The sequence below is a fragment of the Neofelis nebulosa genome, chromosome 1 (genome assembly GCF_028018385.1).
Source record: "Neofelis nebulosa isolate mNeoNeb1 chromosome 1, mNeoNeb1.pri, whole genome shotgun sequence".
Taxonomy (NCBI): domain Eukaryota; kingdom Metazoa; phylum Chordata; class Mammalia; order Carnivora; family Felidae; genus Neofelis; species Neofelis nebulosa.
This window is the reverse complement of record NC_080782.1, coordinates 218,278,526-218,295,477: the sequence shown is the minus strand read 5'-3', so window position 1 is coordinate 218,295,477 and position 16,952 is coordinate 218,278,526. Positions and strand designations below refer to the sequence as shown.

The 16,952-nt window shown below is 38.4% G+C and overlaps 1 protein-coding gene across 2 annotated transcripts in view; it reads right to left on the bottom strand.

The window, feature by feature from the left end:
* The window catches only part of GTF2F2 (general transcription factor IIF subunit 2), a 155,496-nt gene that overhangs the window by 120,433 nt on the left and 18,111 nt on the right, over positions 1-16,952 (bottom strand). For both annotated transcript variants that reach the window (XM_058684905.1, XM_058684896.1), the window contains 2 exons: positions 11,076-11,094; positions 9,588-9,732 (listed from right to left, as the gene is read on the bottom strand). In XM_058684905.1, the coding sequence (XP_058540888.1) occupies positions 9,588-9,732; positions 11,076-11,094 (164 nt within the window). The remainder of the gene's footprint in view (positions 1-9,587; positions 9,733-11,075; positions 11,095-16,952) is intronic.

Here is a 16,952-nt window from a genome sequence, read left to right as displayed (position 1 = left end):
GGCAGAGAGAGGAGGAGACACAGAATCTGAAGCAGGCTCCAGGCTCGAGCTGTCAGCACAAAGCCCGACGTGGGGCTTGAAACCACAAACTGTGAGATCGCGACCTGAGCCGAAGTTGGATGCTCAACCGACTGAGACAACCAGGTGCCCCTTAATCACATAATTTATGCTAAATTCTAGGAAATTTAAAAAAATTCATGTACTAAAGAAACAAAAGAAACAACAAAAAAAGGCTTGTCAAGAAATACTCTACACTAAAAAATCTCTCTTCAATCTAAACACTGAACTTCCCTAACTGTTAGAAATTCAGATGACACTGCTTAAACCATCTCTAAAGAATTTTGTTTTCTTCATTAATATTGTGAAGAATTTGTCGTAAGCAATTGCAAACTCTCACAATAATATACACTAACTCCAGGACAATGGTTACTTCTGGAAAGGAAGGTAGAATGGGACCAGGAAAAAGAAAATGGAATGTCAACTGTATCTAAAATGTTTTATACCCTGGGGCGCCTGGGTGGCTCAGTCGGTTAAGCAGCTGACTTTGGCTCAGGTCATGATCTCACGGTCCGTGAGTTCGAGTCCCGCATCGGGCTCTGTGCTGACAGCTCAGAGCCTGGAGCCTGTTTCAGATTCTGTGTCTCCCTCTCTCTGACCCTCCCCCATTCATGCTCTGTCTCTCTCTGTCTCAAAAATAAACAAACATTAAAAAAAAATATATTAAAAAAATAAAATAAAATGTTTTATATCCTTAAAAAATATGGCAAATATCAAGTTATGAAATAGAGATGTTGCACACAAGTTACGCCATTCTCTACACTTTACTACAGGCTTGAAATATTTCATTAAAAAAATAAATCAACTTTAATGGATTTAACTTGTGATTCCAAACCTTAATGTTATTCTTACAAGTTTTCCTTTTTCTCCTCCTCACCCTCATCCCCAAATTATGAAATCCACACTATATAACAACCATGTATCTATACATAAATACCTGAACATGAAAAGAGGATAAGCATGCCTTTTACTCTCTTTTCCAACCATTGAATAAAGGAACATTTTCTGCTATTAGATTTAACTTTCCAGAGAGTAGGCCCGACTCAGGCAGTTGGCAGAAATCTCAAAGCTGAACCTCTGCAGTCAGCCACAAACCTTGGTGGCAGCTCGGGAAATATACAAAACACTAAGGTCATACATTTTGGCTTCAGTTTGTTCTTCCTGACAAGTATAAAAGTGCCAGAAACCGATATGATCCCAAATGTTCAGTAGCATGGCCATTACTCAAGAGTAAGGAAAAAATAAGGCTTCCCGACTTCTGCCACCGGGGTCTTTGCACATAACTCACTGGAAGAGTGGAAAGCCTGGTGCACTTGCTAAAGCAGATGACACTTAGAGGTGGCTGCCACACAAACTCTGGTTATCAGGCTCCAGTATCTGGAAGAAATTCTCAAAAATGAATGGAATAAGCCCCTCCTTTCAAAGAAACAACCGAGAGTATTTGATACCATTAGTAAAATTCAGGGGCACCTGGGTAGCTCAGTCAGTTGAGCGTCCAATCTTGGCTCAGGTCATGATCTCACGGCTCGTGATTTCATGGCTCGTGAGTTCGAGCCCCATGTCAGGCTCTGTGCTGACAGCTCAGAGCCTGGAGCCTGCTTCGGATTCTGTGCCTCCCTGTGTCTCTGCCCCTCCCCACTTGTGCTCTGTCTCTCTCTCAAAAATAAATATTAAAAATGTTTAAAAATTAAAATTCAACCTTTAAAATGAAAATTAGCCCTTGTTAAAAACTTACACCCATCACCATAAACTTGACAGCACTCTAATACCTAAAGATCTTCTGATTAAGACAGTGATGTTAATGAATGCAAAATTTCGATATTGAGTAAGGAAACATGGCAACATGTGGAAGAAGTGCACAACTCAGTGAACCAACATTCTCAAAATGATGCACATGTGATGTTACAAAATCATGCATAGGTAAAAGATCCATTCAAAGTACTGAATAAGGGGCGCCTGGGTGGCTCAGTTGGTTGGGTGTCTGACTTCGGCTCAGGTCCGTGAGTTCGAGCCCCGCGTCAGGCTCTGTGCTGACAGCTCAGAGCCTGGAGCCTGTTTCGGATTCTGTGTCTCCCTCTCTCTCTGACCTTCCCCCATTCATGCTCTGTCTCTCTCTGTCTCAAAAATGAATAAACGTTTAAAAAAAAATTTTTTTTAAATAAAAAAAAAAAAGTACTGAATAAACCTTGTGGATTTCAATGTAACAGACTATAAAAAGTTTACTGATCCGATTTCAAATTCTATGCTGCAACAAACCTTTAAGAAACTACCACTTAGTAAAATTTTGGTGTAGTATCAAAAGAATATTCACAATTATCTGAAAATGTCATTAATTACTCCTCTGTTTTGTAACTGCATAATTTGTCAGAGGTCAGATTTTCTTCAGATACTTAACCAAAATCAACACACCACTCGAGACTGAATGCAGAAGTGGGCAGGAGAATACAGCTAGTCTTTTAAGCCAGATATTAACGTGATTTACAAAATGCCACATTTCACCCTATTTTTTTTTAAAACAAGGCTTTTTCACATATATATGTGATTTATGTTAACACATAATGTATAAAGGAGCTCTAAGACCAAAAAGTTCAAGAACCACTGCACTAAAGTGATATAAAATCATTACAATTATGACAGATAAGGCTAAATAAAACCTCAGAGTCCCATCGCATGGCAATAGGTAATATGCATATGGTGATGATTTAGGCAACACAGTATAAGTCATGTTTAAAAGCAGGGATGAGGGGCGCCTGGGTGGCGCAGTCGGTTAAGCGTCCGACTTCAGCCAGGTCACGATCTCGCGGTCTGTGAGTTCGAGCCCCGCGTCAGGCTCTGGGCTGATGGCTCGGAGCCTGGAGCCTGTTTCCGGTTCTGTGTCTCCCTCTCTCTCTGCCCCTCCCCCGTTCATGCTATGTCTCTCTCTGTCCCAAAAATAAATAAAAAACGTTGAAAAAAAAAAATTAAAAAAAAAAAAAAAAAAAAAAAAAAAAGCAGGGATGAGAAAAAAAAATTCAACAAAAAAGAGCTGTAGTTTGAGTGCTAACAACCTCATATACACATATATAAAGCTTAATTCACACCTCTGAAAATTATACAATATCCCATCCTCAACAAATGGGGGAAATGCACCAAGTTAACAGTTTCTCATTAACGGTCAAAACTTCAACTTGAAATAAAAAGATTACCTATATTTGGGCTTCACTTACCATACTTGCGGGACAGTCCATATAAGGCAGATTATAAATCCTACAACATTTCCAACATGACTAGTAATTCTCCATCTTCAAGGAGCATTCCCACAGATATACATTTTACTTCAAATTCAAACACATTCTAAGATAAATATGTGTTAGTATATGTTACCAAACTCAAGCTTAAAATAAGGCAAGCCACCACCAAGTAAATTCTCATACTTCCAATTATCTCAGCTGCTATATTATCCAGGGAATAGGTCTTATTATAATGTGTACAGTGGTTAACCAAGTGTTACAGCACACAGTGCTGAACTACTCTGATTAGCAAAAAAAAAAAAAAAAAAGTAAAAGAATCAGCTGTGCCAAAATTAAAATATAACGAGCAAGAAATAAAGTGAGAAACAAAGGAATTTAATATTCAGTTTTGAACCTCAAACGTCTTAAGAAACTCTGAAGAAGAAAGCCCATCCTTTGTCACTAATAAGTCATCTCCCTTAAAAACCATTCTAAAATGTACCTTTGGAGTAGTAATTCTTAAGAGAAAATAAATGATTTTAGCACCTTTGCTCACCCACTATATTGCTCGATCCTAGCCCAGACACTATGGAGATAAGCATGAGACACAGTATCCTACCCACAAGGTTTAATTCAGGGGCAAAATGAGTAAAACAAACCTTACTGTCAAGAAAGAAGAATCAAGCAAGACTAGAGCAGCGAAGGAAGGTGGCTTCAACTAAAAAAGGCAAACAAATCCTTGGTGGGGGGGAGAGGGGGGAAACAAAGGGGAAAAGCAGGGGCAGGTGCCAGGAAGCTACTGTAAAAGGGATTCCAGCAGACTGAACCAGAGAGGGTAGCAAGGATGGGTGAAGCTTTCACAGGACTGCTTCAGGGGACCACACAAACATTTATATGTGATTTTTCCAACAGAAATGACGAAACGAGACACCTGACTAAATGTGTGAGTAAAAGGAGGCTAAGAATTATCATGGCCAAGAGAATAAAAGACTGATGATGTTATCACTGACAGAAATATGAATATCTGGAGAATAAACGAATGGAAAAATCAATATGACTTTTGTAACAAAAAATCCAAGTGGATTATCTGTTCAGACAACTAAAGATGGGTGGCTCAGTCGGTTAAGTCTCCGACTTCTCCTCAGGTCAGGATATCATGGTTTGTGGGTTCGAGCCCAGCACTGAGCTCTGCAATGACAGCTCAGACCCTGGAGCCTGGTTTGGATTATGTCTCCCTCTCTCTCTCTGCCTATCCCCCGCTCATGCTTTGACTCTCAAAAATAAATAAACATTAAAAAAAAAAAAAAAAAAAAAAGATGGGATTGGACATCAGATGAGAGCCCAGACCTTTGTCACGGCTACCACCGACAGGTCCAAGTCCTCTGTCATTTCTCCCCTGATTACTGCAGTAGCCTCCAGCTCCCACACTTGCCCTCAGAGTCTCTTCTCTACTTGCTGGCCAGAGTCATTCTTTAAAATGTAAATCAGATCAAATCTCTATTCTGTTCAAAACTATCCAGTGGCTCCCCACTTTTCTCAGAATAAAATCCAAAACTGTTACTGGTTTACAAGCTCCTTTATGACCGGTCACTGCCAACTCCTTCTGCTCCAGCTTACTACTACCACTAGCCCACTACTCTTCCCGTTGGCCCATCTTCTCCACCCTACATTGACCTCCTTGCTACTCCTGGAACATGCTAGGCTTGCTCCCACCTCAGGGCAAATGTGTTGTTGCTTCTGCCTTGAGAACTCCTAGCTGGCTTACTAACACCACATGGCTACGTCTTCTGACGGAGTTCAAGGCTGTGCAAATCCCATCTTCTCAATGGACCCACACTGACCACACTACTTAAATTTGCAAGCCCCACCCTCAACCCAGTACTCCTGACACCACTCTCTGCCTTTTTCTCAGATAATTTACCACCTTCTAGACTAAGATGCAATTTACTCATTATGTTTATTATTTGTTGCTATTTCCTCTTACTTAAAATGTAAGCACCATAAAGGCTGGAATTTTGCTCACTGAAGTACCCCAACTCTAAATAAAAGAGGTCCTGCCAACAACAGGTACAAATATCAGTTTGCTGAATTAATGAACTGCTGCAGAAAGGTCAAAGGTAATGAAAACTTAGAACACCGAATGCCACCGTGGTTCTATCAGCTCTAATCCTACCCATTTCTTCCAATATTTTCTATCTCCGTAATGATCTCACCATTTATCCAGATGCTCAAGCCAAAAAAGCCTAGAAACCATTCTAGACTTCTCACTCATCCAATTGTCCGAGTCAATTCATCACCAAAAGCTGTCAAAATTACCTCTGTTATCTCTCGAAGAGGATATTCTTTTCCACTCCCACGGCACCAGTTCAAACTTTTTTGTCTGTAAACTAGACTATCAGGTCCACAACTGAGTTTTTTGCTTGGATCCAACAAGGACTATTTAATGGATTTTAATAGATTATGACAAAGTATGACAGGTAGCAGAAAGCAAAGTAAAGAAGAATAGGGTATCTGAAGGCAAGAAAAATGCTTTTTTTATCTTTATTTCCCTCCTCCTATTCAAGGCACACTTATTCATGTAAGTATTCATATACTTTTAAGGTACAGCTCAAATATTATCTCCATTTTTGAAGTCTTTCCCAGTTCCTTCAATTAAAGTGCATATTCTTTTTCCTTCTTTATACATAGCTCCATGAGAGTACTTTCTGTAACACTTATTTTTTCCACATACCAGTTGCCCAACTGAACAAAAGTCTAGTCTTACTCTAACAGAGCTTAGAATTAAGTATCTATTGAACAGATGAATGAATAGCAACTTTTAGTCTAGGATTTGCAATTATAAAGAATAAAACCGAAGTTCGAACAAACATAGGGGCGTAAATTATAAAAGAAACATAAGTTATTTAATTTCCAACAAATAGTAGATAAAAACACTAAACCAAAGATCCAAGCAGGAAAAAGTGAAGACTGAACACAGGCATTTCTCTCTAGATACCGGTACAGAGATAAGAAGACTAGCTAAAAAAATATTTAATAGAGAAATAGATTTAGAATTTCACAGAGAAATGTCAAGGCAGAAAAAGAGTCAAACCCCAAATGGTCTTAAAAATAAAACATGTTCCCTCAGATAGGAATACTCAACTAGAAACGAACTGTGGTCACAGAACACTCAAGAAATGCAGAATGGTTTAATTAAGAAGACAATGTAAAACGTATCAGTCCCCTCTAATTCCATCCTCACAAAAAAACTCTAACATACAAAATTGAATCATTAAAAATAGTGGTTCATTAAAAAACTCTATGGAGTTTTTTTTTTTCCCCTCGGTCACTGAGGCAATCCAAAAATACCGAACGGGGCACCTGGGTGACTCAGTCGATTAAGCGTCCGACTTCAGCTCTGGTCATGATGTCGCGGTACACGAGTTCGAGCCCGGTGTCAGGCTCTGTGCTGACAGCTCAGAGCCTGGAGCCTGCTTCAGATTCTGTGTCTTCCTCGCTCTCTGCCCCTCCCCTGTTCATGCTCTTGCACACACACATGCGCTCTCTCACTCTCTCTAAGAAAGAAAGAAAGAAAGAAAGAAAGAAAGAAAGAAAGAAAGGAAGGAAGGAAGGAAGGAAGGAAGGAAGGAAGAAAGAAAGAAAGAAAGAAGGAAAGAAGGAAAGAAGGAAAGAAAGAAAGAAAGAAAGAAAGAAAGAAAGAAAGAAAGAAAGAAAGAAAGCAGTAAAAAAAAAAAAAAACATAAAAATCTCTATTGGCTGAAGTTCATCAAATGGTATACACACAGAGAGCTAAACTGCAAGCACATGGCTTAAAATAAACTTGAAACCTAAAGTGTTTAAAAACAAGATCTAATATAGGGGCACCTGGCTGGCTCAGTCAGTAGAGTATGCAACACCTGATCCTGGGGTCATGGCTGAGTTCAAGCCACATATTGGGCCCGGAGCTTACTTAAAAAAATATATACATCTATAGATAGCTAGAGCTAAAAAAAAAAACCCTAATAATAACAGTTAATAGTCACTGACCATTTATTATGTAGAGTGTTGTTGTGTTTTAAATATATTCCTATTTATACATAAACGTAAATAATTATTATCCCATTTCACAAATAAGGAAAACAAAGCCCAGAAAAGTGCAAGGAGAACCAAGGAACAATGACTTAAGCCGAAATGACTGCTATTAATAATAAGAAAAAAGTTTCCTTATAGTGTGCAGCATCTAGCAGCAACTTAGACTTGCATTTGTATTACCACAGCTCTACAAAGCAAGAACATATTGTCCAAACTCCAAAAGAAGGATGACAATCTTGATCCACTTCCATATCCCTGCCAAGATAATCCTTATAATACCATATTCACTTTGGAGTACACTGTAACCAGAAATGTGAACACAAAATGTTCAAAAAGAGAACAATACTAACTAAAGAATTTACGAGATTAAAAATGGAAGATAAAGGGGTGCCTGGGTGGCTCAGTCAGTTAAGTGTCCAACTTCGGCTCAGGTCATGATCTCGCAGTTTGTGAGTTCGAGCCCCGCATAAGGCTCTGTGCTGACAGCTCGGAGCCTGGAGCCTGCTTCGAATTCTGTGTCTCCCTCTCTCTCTGCCCCTCCCCTGCCTGCACACGCTTTCTCGCTTTCTCTCTCTCTCTCTCTCTCTCTCTCTCTCTCTCTCTCAAAAATAAATAAACATTAAAAAAAATTTTTTTTAATGGAAGATAAATTTTGAGGATAACAAACCTTATCGTTCTAAATCACTGTCTTTTAAAACTTTCATTTTTTTAAATGTTTTATTTATTTTTGAGAGAGACAGAGACAGAGCACTAGCGGGGTAGGGGGAGAGAGAGAGGGAGACACAGAATCCAAACAGGCTCTAGGCTCTGAGCTGTCAGCACAGAGCCTGCTAAATCACTGTCTTTTATATAAGTAATAAATCACATGTTGAAAAATTAGCAATTTAGTAAAATGTAAAAAAGCTGAAATAGGATACCTTTTTCTACAAAAGTAGTTCAAAATTTTCCTACCTCAAACTTTTTCACGGTTCTGCCTCCTATTTACGATCTTGGTACTATGCCTCTTCTACTCCAGGGCCAACACAAAAGTGGAAAAAACCCACAGGTTCAATAGGTATTATTAAATCCTATCAATCACAAGACAAACACCAGATTCCTTGGATGCACCTGTGCTATGCCCTGCATGGCATACAATAAATATTTGTTGAATGACTGAATCCTCTCCAAGAGAAAATGCAAGTATTTAACACTTTCTACCTCCCATAATACTACACATTATTATAGTATCAATATTATTGTAGCATCAGAATAATGCAATAAAACAAAACTTTTACCCTAAACCACATGCAGAAAAATTATTTTACCCCTGTGTTACATTCTACATTAAAAGTGGGGGAAAATACTAATATTTTTTAGATCAGTTTTTATAGCTACTGGTATTCTAAGACATCACAAAAAATTTATCTGAACATATTCTTTTTTTATAACAATAACATCCTTAACATACTATAATTTCTTATAGCCTTTTTTGTAATGTTTAATGCAGATATGACAAAATCACAAATCATTTTCCTTACACAACCAACAAACTTTTTAAATTAGATACGGGAAATTAGCTCCATTAAAATGAGTTGCCCTGCTACATTAATAGTAATATGCTACATTCAGAGGTTAAAAATCAAGAAACAGTGAAAATAAACATATACATATGCTGCAAAAAATCTCCCTCTCTAATGCACAAACTGAAATACTTGCTCCTGATTTACTGAACTGGTAGAATATCAGAGCAAACAAACAAAATTTACAAACTGTACTTAACACAGAGCTTCTTGAGTGTCAAAACCAAGTAAAAACAGTTCAAATCTCGGTACTAAAAAGGCTCTCTTAGAACTGAAACCTACAAAGGCAAAAATTCAGACTAAAAGATTCCCTAATATTAAGCAGTATTTTTTTAAACACAACTTATAGCTGCTGAATATCAATTTACCAAAACAGGAAAGTATGACCTTATCTTGGCAAAACTCAGAATACTGTTTCTTCAACATCCTAGAAGACAGCTTGATGCACCAGACTCTTCCATCTGCTTTGTTCTATTTCTTCATGCCCCAAATGGAAATTAAACCCTTCGAGTAACAGCCAAAATTTCATTAATCACAGGAAAGTAGAGAAACAAATAGCATGAAATGAATAATAGAGGTAGACAGAACAACAGGTAAAGCAGCCTTGATAATGACCTTAAAGTGTAATTTGAGACACAGCATCTATATAACAAGTACTGGAATCACATTAAATAATTCTATTCCCACTGACCTGATGAGCTCTCAGTAAAGACTGTTAATGTCTGTCCTCCAACACTTTGTAAGACAAATGGATGTTCTCTAGGGGTGCTGACAGAAGCTGGTTTTCCGCCAATATCGTGAATATTTGCAAGATCCTCATTCAAAGTAAATGACACCTAACAGACACATTAACAAAAGCTTATTACAACAGACTTATGTATTCAAAGTATCTTTCACAGAAATTCTGATTATAAATCAAATACCTTTTTAAAAATATGAACCTCAATTTCTAGTCATTTTATTCAACATTTTTCTTTTATTATTTTTTTAATATATGAAATTTACTGTCAAATTGGTTTCCATACAACATCCAGTGCTCATCCCAACAGGTGCCCTCCTCAATACCCATCACCCACCCTCCCCTCCCTCCCACCCCCCATCAGCCCTCAGTTTTATTCAACATTTTTCTAAAACTTTATCAAAAAATCCTTAATACTTAGTCACAAAAAGGGAATCTATTCCCATTTGTCAGAATAATGGGGCTAATCTACCATTATAAAGATGGGTGACAGCTTTCAAATGTTTTTCTCTGGTTTATGGCTGAGGAAACTCTAGCTCCAAAACAGGAATAAATTTTTTCCCCTAAGGTCTCTGAAGTCAAGGGATTTTATCTTCTTACATTTATATCCTTACAAATGTATATACTTAAATATATAATATAAATAAATATATAGCAAAGGGCCTGGCACATAGAAGGAAAACAGTATTTGCTTAATGAATGAGTATTATAAGAGTATTTAAAAGGTGACTGTACTTAAAGGAAAAAGTGAGCTATTACTAGAAAGCTTAAACATTCCCATAAGCAGGGGATGTATTTCTTTTTTAGGTCTTAATGACTGCTGTAGGAGTACATGGTGCTGTTTTATTTTTGAATACTTTAACAAATACAAATAAATACTTACAAAGGTAATTCAATATTGAGGTTTAGAATAAAAAAGACGTAGTAGACGTTTTTTCACAAGGATTTTTACTACATACCAGCTCTCCCCAAAGGAACCTCACATTTTCTATCAAAGGGATTTATAAACATAAAATACTAATCTCCCAACAACAAAGGAAAGGCCATAAAGCATTTATTAAATACTTCTCTGGTATGTGATAGGTACCACAATTATGTCCTGGACTTAATGGGTCAAAACCTAAAGCCCTGAAAAATCCAGACCAAATGCCTTTGCCACACTGAAATAATATTCGAGTAATACTGAAGCAAGAATAAGCCTCATAGTACCCAGTGAAGGGATATTTTGGGTCAAAGCAGAAAAATGCTAAGAATGAACAACTAGAAAGGAGTCCATTCATTCACACAAAAGTGACATTTATACTGTTACGCGTTCCTCACCATCAGCCAGTGTTTTGATGTAGTTTTCCAGAATGCAAACACCACCTTCTCTTTGCTATTACTAATACATGGTAAAATAATCTCACGTCTTCAATAAAATATTCATAGAAATAATCTTACCTCAGTCCTTCCTTGATTCCTAAAAGAAAGGAAAGAATTTTATTTAGATTTCATGTTTTCTTCAAATGTATGTTAAGAACTAAAAGAAATAACACTATTTCATATTTACATAAAATATAGCATTTACATAGATCGACTAATATTTACCCTTGGCTCTCCTCAACTAACCTACTTGTAATCATTTGGTAAAAAATAAAAACCACATTAATCCCCTGTGTACATAAGTTTATATCACTTAACACTATTGCAACCTGTCCTAATAACAGTTTATCCAAGTAATGATCTTGTTACTGTTACCTTTATTTCTGCATACTATATAATAGTCTAATTTTAAAAACCATGTATTAAATATCTACTCTAAGCAAAGTACTGGATGTAATATCTGTTCCCAGCCAGAAGATACAAAAGCTATATCCATAACTACAAGAGATAAGTTTTAATTAATGTTTAAGAGAATCCCAATGTGCCAGGATCAGATAGGAGACCATTTCTTCCATTCTAGGAGTTGAGGAATGGCTTAACAAAAGAGAAAGCCTGAGCTAAGTCTTGAAGGGTACTGGGATTTCAACAGGCTGAGACAGGAAAATAGTATCAGACGTATCAGCTGAGCAAAGCCACAAAGAGTCTGATCATGAAAATGTAGTCACATTTGGCTCGGAGAGTACAAACTAAGGAATAGTGGGAGATGAACTATAAAGGAGAACTGAGGCTAGACCACAGACTATCTTGAATATCACAGTGCAGAGCATGGACTTTATTCCTTAGGCAATGGAGAGCCACATGTATTGCATGAACAAAAGAATACAGTATAAAATATGCTCCTAGAAACTTGCACCAGAAAATATATATAAAATGGATATGAAGACCAGTTAGAAAACTACTGTTTCTCCATAACACCAGACTGAGTTCCAACCTGCCTTCACTCAGAGGCTCAACCACTCATTCTGTGATGAAGTGTCTACAAACATTAGGCATTGTGCCAAGTGCATGGTATACAGTATGAATACAGGTCTTTGTCCTCAAAGGTCCTAGTTTAATGCAAAACGATTCGATCCATGAACAACATAAACAGGATAATAACTTTATGACAGGTACAACGTGCTGTCAGGAAAATGCAGATGAGAAAGCTAGCAAAAGACAAATTAAATGAGAGATGAGGTCAACAACACGGAGGCATTCCAGGTTAAGAGAGTAATCCAATTAAACACAGAAGTGAGAAGATCTAGCACATTCTTTCTAACATCAGTGAATGGTAGGCTTGAGTCAAGCGGTAAAGAGCCTCTTGGGCCAGACTAAGGAATCCAGAATCTTAAACAGATTTGTTTACCGCAGGACTCCTCAGAGTCTTTCACATATTAAAATGCAATGTTGATCACCCTTTTGTTGGGAAGCACCTAAAAGAGAAGTGAAAAAATTCTAAGATTTCATGTAAAAATATGCATTTGCAGCTCCTCTCAAAAGACTGGAAGATTTGGCAGCGATAGTGCCCTCACCCACCCCTCAATTCAGTATGACAATAATCCCTTTGACATGCGCAGACAGGCAATGAATTCATCGCAGTCCCTTCCCTATTACTCCTGGACCTGGCTTCTAGGGACATTTAATTAAGCTAACCTTTCAGACAGAGGTGCCGCAATCAAAATAAAGGCAAAGATGCAGGGAAAGCACTTGCAGAATGTTTACTGAATTGAATTGAGGTTAATGCAAAAACTCACAAAAAAGTAATGAAGGCTTTAATCAGGCAATGGCAGAATGCAAAGAGGAGGAGTGTGTGGCAGGATATCTGAGCTGTCAGAACTGACAGAAGAAGAAATGATTGGAAGTAGGCAGCAAGGGGAAAAGGACTGATTAAAGATCATGCTGACATTTCCAGTCTGGGGATAGAAAATCACCCAGATGCAATTAGAGAACACAACAGGGGATGACAATTTTATTTTCATATATTTATTTATAACATCATCTTGGCTGGAATGATAAGAGATTGATGAACTCTGGATGAGTTAATTTTCTAGAATAAAAAAGACTTAAGACTTATTTTTAAAGGATTAGATATTCTTTTGTCTTGGCATATAAATGTATGAAGTATACACGACCTTTAGTCATTCAATATTACCAATAAAATATATCTTTTTCATGATAACCTGTGGTTAAAATTATAAACATCAACTACTGTAAAACACGGTAATATCCTCAGAAATGAACGCAGTGAACATGTAGCCCACCCTTTCACTGAATGAATGCCTCACGATGCTGTGCAGCCAGTCCTTCGTCACTCTGAGTCCACTTCTCAATACCCCGCCACTATTTCTTTACACTCCAATCCAGTTCCTCTGGCCTTTCTAGAAAATTGTCTTTCCTTTTTCTTACACTTTTTAAATACTTCTCAGATTTGACATCAATGGGAGGAGACTTTTCACTAATTACTGACAGCCAATAAAACACCCCCTTTTTGAAGGTTAAAAAAATCAACCAAATAATACCAAGTCTTTAACTGTGCTCCAGGATTTTTTGTTGGTTTTGTTTTAATTCCTATTCATACATTCCCTTCTTGAAAAGTCAGCTCAAAAACCATTAGATGGAGCCAAGGAAGGTGGGTATCTGAAGACTGGGTTGAGAAGAGGCAGCATAACCCAAATGGGATGGAAAGCAAGTGCCTGGGGCTGAGGGGATAGCCTGAGGCGAGGTGTCAGTGCCCAGGAGGGTAAGGAAGGCATCCCTATAGAGGAATGCTTCAACAAGAAGTGTGTCAGAACCTAGCAGGGTCAGGAAATAAAGGGGTGTGTGTTGGGGGGGGGGGGGGGTGCCTGGGTGGCTCAGTGGGTTAAGCGTCTGACTCTTGATTTCCACTCAGGTCATGATCTCACAGTTCGTGAGATGGAGCCCCAAGTCAGGTTCTGTGCTGACAGAGTGGAGCCTGCTTGGGATATTCTCATTCTCCCTCTCTCCCTCTTTCCCCGCCTCCCACCCCTCAAAATAAATAAATAAACATTAAAAAAGAAGAAGAAGAACTAGGACTCCATGGAGAAATGCCTGACTCCAGGCTCTGACAGAAATACGCAAGGTGAGTCCAAAACCATTTTTCTATGACAAAAAGTAAGTGCTCAAAGAATGATGGAGACATGCCAAAAGGCCATGGGGCTGCACTACTGAACTGTACACTTTACAAAGGGGCATGGGAACCGGGCTAGGAGGAGCTTCCAGTGGCTGCATTTTGGACAATTTGAACATGAGAATAAATGATGATAGTAACAAACTGTGACTCACTGACTAAAACTGGAATCCATGAGTTCACACTAACATAGCTAAATTAATAAAGTGGAAAATCTGATGAGAAAGGAATACATAGGGGCACCTGGGTGGCTCAGTTGGTTAGGTGTCCAACTTTGGCTCAGGTCATGATCTTGCAGTCTGTGAGTTCGAGCCCCACATCAGGCTCTGTGCTGACAGCTTGGAGCCTGGAGCCTGGAGCCTGCTTTGGATTCTATTCTCTCTCATTCTCTCTCTCTCTGCCCCTCCCCCACTTGCACTCTGTCTCTCTCCCTCAAAAATAAATAAACATTAAAAAAAAGACATGGAGTTAGGCGTCCGACTTCAGCCAGGTCACGATCTCGCAGTCCGTGAGTTCGAGCCCCGCGTCAGGCCCTGGGCTGATGGCTCGGAGCCTGGAGCCTGTTTCCAGTTCTGTGTCTCCCTCTCTCTCTGCCCCTCCCCCGTTCATGCTCTGTCTCTCTCTGTCCCAAAAATAAATAAAAAACGTTGAAAAAAAATTAAAAAAAAAAAAAAAAGACATGGAATATATACATAGTCTCCAAGTACCACCTCACAGAATATTAATTATAAAAGGGAAAAGAGTAAATTTACAGTGAAAAAGCATAGAAGACGCTCCTTAATCAAGTGATCAAAGTTACCACTACCAGTAATGGGACAAAATGAAAACACATAAACCTTGCTAAAATACAGTAAGAACCCAGTTTCACCTGGTATACAACCCCAATCTAATCATGAAGAAACATCAAACTCAAATTACATAAAATAACAGCCTTGTAAACATCAAGCATGTTGACACTTATACAGTATACAAGTCAATCAAAGACTTCCAAATGTTCTAGATTTAAGGAAACTGAGAGAACGGACAACAGAATGTAATTCAACGTTGTGGACTGGATCCTTTTGCTATAAAACAGTCTGGAGATAAGTGGCAAACCCTGAATAAAGTCTAAGGATTAGGCAGTACCATATGATGTTAACCTACTGATTTGGAGGGGTGTGCTGCGATTGTTGTAGGAGAATGTCCTTTTTGTAGTCACCAAAGAACCACAAAAGTTCTTTATACTGTTCTTCTAACTAACTTTTCTGTAGCTTGACATTGTTTTAAAATGAAAATACTGGGGTGCCTGGCTGGCTCAGTCGGTGGAACATACAGGACTCTTGATCTCGGGGTCATGAGTCCAAGACCCACACCGGGCATAGGCCTACTTAAAAATTAAAATAATTTTTTTTTTTTAATGAAAAAGTTTTTGGGGGTGGTGGCTCAGTCGGTTAAGCATCCAACTTTGGCTCAGGTCTGATCTCACCGTTTGTGAGTTCAAGCTCCGCATTGGTGTCTGTGTGGCCGGCCCAGAGCCTGGAGCCTGCTTCAGATTCTGTCTCCCTGTCTCTCTGACCCTCCCGCACTCACTCTGTGTCCCGCTCTCAAAAATAAATAAACATTAGGGGCGCCTGGGTGGCTCCATCGGTTGAGTGTCCAACTTCAGCTCAGCTCATGATCTCGCGGTCCGTGGGTTCAAGCCCCGCGTCGGGCTCTGTGCTGACAGCTCAGAGCCTGAAGCCTGTTTCAGATTCTGTGTCCCCCCTCTCTGCCCCTCCCCCCACTTGCACTCCCTCTCTGTCTCAAAAATAAACATTAAAAAAAATTTTAAATAAAAATAAACACTAAAAAATTTTTTTAAAAATAAAAAGTTTTTAAATTAAAAAAAAGTATTAAATAATTTCAAAATGTCCCCAGTTTACTTCATTAATTCCTTGCTACAGAATTTGAGAAAGTTACTAATTTTTCTCTATAACAATGATGAAATGAATATTCTCAATCTCTGCATCACTGACTTATTTCTTTTAGAAGCTAAGTGCCATGAAAATGCTGGGTCAAGAGCATGAATATTATATTATTAATATATCTAGCCTTCTCATTATCCCAGTCCCACACTGCTGGATGAGTGCGTCCGTGTCTTTCTATAAGGGCAGCACCAAGAACTGAACTGTTGGCACTGTAGCTAACTGGCAGAGAAAACAGCAGGATTACTATTCTACTTTGTTCTGGGCAGTAATGTGTGTGTGAATACATGTGAGTGTGTCATATATGTATGTGTACACATATATATGTTGCCAGGCTGGCCTTCAGAAAGTTTGCACCTATTTAAACTCCTATCAACAGTAAGGTTTTCTAAATTCAGTCAATATTATAACAGAAAGATTCTATCTCATTGATTTTTTGTCCACATATTTTTTATTAGTGGGCCCCCATATGACCCTAACTGTTATATGTGTTTAGAAATAAAGCTAGAACTCAAAAGCCTGGAGCCTGCTTCAGATTCTGTCTCCCTCTCTCTTTGCCCCTGCACCACTCACACTCCCTATCTCTCTCTATCAAAAATAAACATTAAAAAAAAGTTTTTAAATTAAAAAAAAAAACAAATAAAACTTAACCTAAAGTAAAACCGTAAGCTAACTGAAACGCAGTACACATCACACATCCAAAGGTCTAAAAATAATCCAAGTACAATGCTTTAGAAACATTGCATAAACTGCCTAAGAGAAATGGCCCAAATGTCACCAGCTGTTACAACAGGCTGGATTCTCCTGTTTTCAGGTGTAAACGGA